This window comes from Corvus brachyrhynchos, unplaced genomic scaffold (genome assembly GCF_000691975.1).
Source record: "Corvus brachyrhynchos isolate BGI_N302 unplaced genomic scaffold, ASM69197v1 scaffold555, whole genome shotgun sequence".
Lineage (NCBI taxonomy): Eukaryota > Metazoa > Chordata > Aves > Passeriformes > Corvidae > Corvus > Corvus brachyrhynchos.
In genome coordinates, this window is record NW_008238357.1 from 694750 (window position 1) to 701416 (window position 6667).

At 57.6% G+C, this 6667-nt stretch overlaps 1 protein-coding gene across 6 annotated transcripts in view; it reads right to left on the reverse strand.

The window, feature by feature from the left end:
• TNNT2 (troponin T2, cardiac type) overlaps positions 1 to 5149 on the reverse strand; it is a 9782-nt gene extending 4633 nt beyond the window's left edge. The window contains exons 1-8 of one of the 6 annotated variants that reach the window (XM_008634658.2): positions 4391 to 5144; positions 3479 to 3489; positions 3345 to 3362; positions 2741 to 2770; positions 1950 to 2006; positions 1401 to 1433; positions 893 to 928; positions 608 to 629 (exon numbers count right to left, since the gene is read on the reverse strand). In XM_008634658.2, the coding sequence (XP_008632880.1) occupies positions 608 to 629; positions 893 to 928; positions 1401 to 1433; positions 1950 to 2006; positions 2741 to 2770; positions 3345 to 3362; positions 3479 to 3489; positions 4391 to 4428 (245 nt within the window). In that variant the 5' untranslated portion in view covers positions 4429 to 5144. Of the gene's footprint in view, positions 1 to 607; positions 630 to 892; positions 929 to 1400; positions 1434 to 1949; positions 2079 to 2740; positions 2771 to 3344; positions 3363 to 3478; positions 3490 to 4390 lie in introns of all 6 variants that reach the window. The other 5 variants (XM_017735551.1, XM_017735550.1, XM_017735553.1 and 2 more) reach the window with 5 other exon arrangements.
• Between the last annotated feature and the right edge of the window lie 1518 nt (positions 5150 to 6667).

Consider the following 6667-nt stretch of genomic DNA (forward strand, 5'->3'; position numbering starts at 1 on the left):
CCCCAGTCCCCCCCAGAAAGGGCACCAAGGAGCCGTGTGTGACCTGGCACAGGGAGCTGGACCCTCTCATCCTCCCTCGAGGGAGGGCAGGAGAAGCTCAGCAGGGACACAAAGGGATGCAGGGATGATGGCTGAGGGCAGATTTGCCTCCCACACTGCAGCATCCCAGGGGCCCAGGAGGACCCCCCAGGCTTCTGGCAATGGTTCCCAGTCCTGCTCCCTCAGGCTCTGTCCCTGGAATGCTGGGACTCCTGGAAACGTGTGCCTCATGCCAGCCACAGCCAGGACTCTGTACCCCAGGCTGGGATGCACACACACACTCGCACACACTCACACATTTCTGTCACCTGCAGGGTCACAGGGCAGCTGAGCTTCTCCCAAGGAGCATACAAAATGCTTCAGAAGTTCCTAAAGACCTCATTCCCTTCACACTCCATGTTTCCCTGTCCGTTTCTCTCCCTTTTTCTCTCCATGTCCCAGTCCCACCCTGTTTCCATGCTCTGGAGGCTCCCTGTGCCCTGCCCTTTACAGGCCAGGCTCTGTCACACGGAGCCTCTGCCCCGGCACAGCTCAGACCTTGCCCCAGGGAAAACCCTGCCACACTTACTTGGGCTTTGGCTTCGATTCACCTGCAGGTCCCAGGAGCAGGACAGAAAGACAAGGTCAGTGTCACCGAGGGGTTTCCTGTCACACCTTGACCCAACCCCCGCCCTGAGCCGAGCCCTCCCTCTCTCCCAGCAGCAGGGGCTTCACGGGAATCATTCCCCAGCAGTGAGGTGCCAGCCCTGTGCCAGAGGACACGCTGTGCCTGAGGCACAGCTGGTGCTGCTGGCTGGGCAGAGCAGCCCCTGGTACCCACAATCAGGCAGAAGGAGCAATGGTGATACTTCACCTTCCCCAGGCTCCTGCTCTTGGTCTCCCTCTCCACCTGTGCAAAACAGGAAGCTTTGTGTCCCCGTGGCCAGTCCTGCCCAGGGACACTGTGGGGTAGCTGTCCCCCTCTGCCCCATGCTTGTCGCCACTGCAAACCCCAGCTGCATCCCTGCAGGATGGACGGGGAGAGCAGGCCCCTGAGGGACATCCCTCACTCACAGGGGGGCCCGGACAGCTCCACGTCCTCTCCAGGAGGAATCCAGACAAGTTTTGCAGGAGCTCAGGCTGGAGAAGCAGCAGTGCTGCCCTCTCCTGCTGTATTTTGGGAGAATTTCTGCCCGAGGCAGCACAAATCCACCACTCCTGTCCTGTTGGGGGATGTGGCCAGGGCAGCTCTGCCCCATTTTCCACAGATCATCCCTTCGGCAGCAAATGAATTCAGCACCAAAACCCCATTCCAAGGGCCCAGTGCCTCAGGGATCAGGACTGGAATGGCCAAACCCATCTCTCCTCCACTCCCGCTTTACCTTCTCCTGCTGCATTCGTTTCATCTTCTTGTTCTGTTTAAAAGCAATGGGAGATCATGAGCACCCCTGGGTGAGGGCAGCCACATCCCCCAGCACAGAGGGGTCCCAGCACCCTGACTGGGGGTCACAGCCGGGATCTGAGCCTGCTCCAGCAGCAGTGACAGCACAGTCACACACCAGGCCACCCCTATGCCCCAAAGCCACCTCATGAAATCCAGTGCTCTTTGGATGATCAGTCACATCAGAGCTCAATCCCACCTCTGGAAATCCCCTTGGTGAAACAGCCTTGGCCCCTTTCTGGCATTATTTCAGAGGGCTGTACGCAGCCACCAGCAGCAAACACTGCATCCTCACGCTTGTAGGGCCCAGGCAGAGCAGGGAAGGGCATCTCAGTTCAACAGCCCCTTACTGGACAGCAGGTCTGGGGGACAGCTGCCCCTCTGTGCTGATGTGCCCCTGTCACAGCCACGCTGGACGTGCCAGCCCCCACCTGGAGCAGAGCATGGCCCCGCCAAGCCACGGGAGCTCCCTGGCTCAGCCTCCACTCACCTTCTGCCTTGGTTTCTTCGCTCTCCTCCTCCGCCTCCTCTACCTGCTCTTCCTGGCCTGCGGGATAAGGCGTAGGGTGAGTCCGGCAGCGCCGTTCCCCGGCTCCCTGCGGCTCCTGCTTTGGGATAACTGCGGCACGGAGCCAAGAGAGACCCGGGGAGCCGCAGCCACGGGAAAGAAACAGCGGCTCAGGAAGCAAAGGGCTCCTCTCTAACCTCACCCAAGGGCTGCTCTGTGCTCGTCAGGGAAAAGCCCCCTCAAATTAGTGAAATTAAAGGGTTTATCGCTACCTCCTGGCTTGTCCCTCACCCCCTCTCACGCTGCCATTCCCTCACACCCCAGGAAGGGAGGAGGGATTTCTATTGCTCTGCTCTAGCAGTGAGCTCCACGAGTGGCTGAGGACGCGCCTTCGGCACCTTCCCGATCGCGCCTGTGACACTGCTGGAGCCTTTTTCCACTGGAGGGAGCAGTGTCCCCACAGGATTCCTCCACTGGAGCCAGGGTGATGCTGTGCCCGCGGGCCCTGGGGACACTGCAGGTGCCACAGCCAGACAGAAAGGAAGAAAAAGAAGACAGCAAAGACAGCAAACCATGGCTGGCAGATATAAGAGACAAGGCACAGACAGAGGATGGACACACAGCACAGCAGGGCATGGGTGGAGTGCAGGAAGAAGAGAGAGAAGTGGAAGAATGAAAGAAAACCATTCCCCAACCAGGGAGAGGCAGAACACATCGACCCACGACTTTTCCCAAGAGCAGAGAGAGGAAATAATGAAAGGTGCAATAACTACCGTCGTCTTCCTCTATCCATTCTTCCTCTTCTGAGCCAGGGAGGACGGAAGGAATAAGCACAGGGATTAGTTGGGTGCCACAGAGTTTTGGCATGCGTGAGGTGAGCACTCGAGCACTGCAGGGGCTGCCCCCTGCACCTCCCTTCGGTTTTACACTCAGGGTGTTTTGCCTGGCAGTGCCCGGGAGCAGCCAGAGGCTCAGCCCAGCCCAACCCAGCTCCCCAGTCCAGCCCAGCCCAGCCCGTGCCAGGGTTGTGTCTCCATGGGGCTGAGGCAGGTAGTCTGAGTTTGGGCAGACTGTCACACATTCAGCAGAGGCTCCAGCTCCCGTTGGGATATTGGGATCACACCTCTGCCAACACCCATGTCCAGCATTGCCAGCCCTGGTTTGAGTCAAGGGATCACTGACAAAAGAGATCCTGAGAAAATTCAGAGTGGTTTTGGTCCTACTGATGTTTCAGGTGCAGGCATCTCAAACATGGTCACATCTGCCTTTCCTGGACATGATTTGCCCATTGCAGCCCAGGAGCCAACCCCCAAATCCCCCAGAAGAACACTGAAGCCCCAACACTTGGCTCTTGGTCCTTGCAGGTGCAACTCCTACCTTCCTCCACGCACTCCTCTTCACAGAGCACACAGGGCATGGACAGAGAGAAGGGAAAGAAGCCTCAGGTTATTGGAGTTGCTCTGATCAGTTTTTGGCCTCGGGGCAGCTGCAGGTGCTCCATGTCCTCTTACCTTCCTGCTCCCTGCAAAGCACAACAGGAATTTACAGAGTCACACTGAGTTGCTGGAACGGGGCCCACGTGTCCATCAGTGATGCCGAGGGGAATTTGGGATTTCCTCAAGGCTGGCTCCCCTTTCTCACAGCACAGGGCCAGGACTGCTGGGCAGCTGCTGGGGTGGGTGGCAGTGGGGACAGGGACAAGGCCCAGGTCACCCTGCAGGCTGTGGAGAGCAGGGGCCGAAGGTCTGGACTGACACTTTGACAGTGGTCAGGGCACCCCACCAGTTTGCAGCATGAGAAGATGAGTGACCTTGGCCTGTAATCCCAGAAATGGGCATCTCACATGCCACCTTTGCCCCCAAGTCCTTCCCTGACCATGGGGGAGATGCACAGCCTGTCCCAGGTGTGCCCAGGGGACAGACTGGTGACACACATGTGTCTGGCGTGGCACTGAAACACCAGAGGACTCAGGTCCCCTTTCTCTGCTGGGGGAGGAGAAGTGGGAGCTGTGTTCAGACTCACCCCTATAACCCCAACCCCATCTCTCCAGGATGTGCCTCCTGGCCCAGCAGCCTCCATCAGCAGAAGCTGCTCTCAAATCTGGGCCTTGGAGAGTGATGCTCTGGATGTGGCAGCAGGACCCCATCAGCAACACACTGGTGGCCTCAGGTTTTCCCATCTCTGTCTCACAGATTAAGACTGCAGCATTTTTAACACAGGAACCATCCTTGTCCCGCCCATGGGTGGGGACACAGCTCCCAACACAAATTCCCACTGCGGGGGTCGGGCACTGCCAAGGCAGAGGGGCACAGGCGGGGGGTCCATGGTGGGTGCTGGGCTAACAACGAGAGCACTTCCAAGCAATGCTGCAGTGGGAAAGTGGGAATAGGGGGAGAGGAAAGGGTTAAAACCACCCCACTTACTGCTCGTACTCCTCGGTGACCTCCTCCGTATCTGACATCCCTGGTTCTCTGGCAGAGTTGGAGGCAGATTGGAAAAAGTGAGGGTTAGAAGCGAGATAAGGGCCAGCACAGCCCGTCCCTCAGCACCAGGACAGGGGCACAGAGATGCTGCCTCTCTCCAAAGCACTTGGAGCTTCCAGCTGTTCCCAGTCAGGCTGTGACAGCGTTATCTCAGCAGAGATAAGGCTCCCGCCCCCCTCCCGTCCCAGGATCACAGCTTGCCCCAAACAGGAGGCAGGAGATCGGACACAGACTCCTGTCCCACTGATAACTCTGTCAGGAGCCATGTCCACGGCACTCAGCCTCCCTGGCCCAGCCCTCTCAGGGCTGTGTTTGCTCAGGGGCAGGAAAATCACCCCATTGCAGCTTGTTTTGCTTCCTGACTATTCTTAGCTCAGGGACGACCCCTTCTCTCAGATTTACAGCCCTGCACCAGGCACAGCACAAGAGCTCAGCAAAGCCTGCCAGCCCAGCCCTCCAAGTGCAGAACTGCTGGGAAAGGGACAGCCTGGGCTCAGCAGAAGCATTTCTCCCCTATTAGCTGAAAGGAACAATTACAACCTGGTTTAGTAATTTAGCCCTGGTTTTAGGGCTAAAACCTCTCCAGAAACAGCCTTTCATCTTCCCAGCACATCTGTCTCCCTCCCAGCTGTGCTCAGGAGGACTTCGCTCATCATCTCCCCCCATCTGACCTTCACCCAGCACTGCAGTGTGAGATCTGCACCCACCAGCCCCATCCCCAGGCATCCTGGAGCAGCCCAGAGCCCCAGCCCCAAGCCCAGCCCTGTCCCCTGCTCGTGCCAGCCCTCAGCAGGACTGAGATGCCACAGGACGACGCAAGGCAGCTCTGGAAATAACTTCCATGTGCTGAACCACCTGTTCCTAGAGCAGCAAGGCTTCCCTGCTCCTGCTGCCCAGAGTCTGGGAACAACTGCTCCTGGCTACATCTGTTGAGCATTTATTACCCAGGATGGGTAGGACAGGCCTCAGGAGTGCTTATTCAAGATGCTGGATCCAGGGTTGGAATGCTCAGGCATGGGAAAGGGGCATTCCAGGAGGAGAACCTCAGCATAACAACGCCTCGAGAGGGTTCTAATCTCACTCTGACTCACACGGTGCTTTTTGGAGACAAATAAAGTCAGAACTCGGCCCCCTCTGCCTCAGGGTCACTGCCTGCTCCTGCCATCACTGTTCCCTTTCCTGTAATGGCTCCAAGCACCCCCTCCAGCACCATCCCTGGGATCTCTGCTTCCTCACAAAAATCAGTTCTCACTCTTCCCCCAGGCTCAGCATGGTCCTGATGCCTCGAGTTTGGCCAAATCATTTGTGTGGCCTCTGAGCACCCAAGGCTCCACATCATCAACTCATGACACGGGAGAGGAGGGTCCCCGCTCCCGACAGCATGAAAGCCTCTTCCTTCCCCATCGCCCTCCTCCCTCAGACACTGCTGGATCCCACAGAGCTGAGGGAACAGCAACAAATCTGAGACTGTTAAGAGGGTACACAAGAGAAAAAGTGGCTCAAGGAAGTATTTATGCATCCTCTGCACAGAAATACATAAACCTTTTCATTAAAGCTCGGAAATCTTGATTTGGTAGAATTAGGAGAACCCAGCAGATGTAATAGAGCTAAAGAGAAAACATTGCACTGACAACAGAAAATCTCCCAGAATTTGCTGTGTATTAAACAGTCCAGATATTCCTCACACTCCTTGAAATCCCCCTCTCCTTTAGCTCAGGGCTGGCTGCTCACAGCTCTGGGGCTGAGTTAATCCTCCACAGTTCTCAGTCTCTGCTCTCCTCCAGGCAGACATGGAGCTCTCCTTTCCCACCGTTTGCTCCAGGAACGGGTCATGTCCCTGCTCCAGTCCTGCTTGGCAGGGTCAGACCAGGCACAGGAGCATCCCATCCCTAACCCACCCCCTGGGCTGCCAGAGAGCCAGGGCCAGGCTGGCCGTGGGCATCACATCCCTGCTGTCCCCTGCAGAGACACAGGGCACGGGGACCTGGGAGATTCCCCCAAACCAGGGCAGCCAAAATCCATCTGAGCCACCTGGGCACCCATCGAGGTGGTTCGAAAGACAAATTGCAAATACAGCCCGCTGGAGAGGGTGCTGATGCTTTATGCGTGGCAATGCCTCCATGGCATAAAACACTCAGCGAGCGCGGCCGGGGAAGCCCCTGAGCCCTGAGCCCTGCCGGGTCTGGACCCAGCGCATCCCACCCCGGAGGGGCGGGC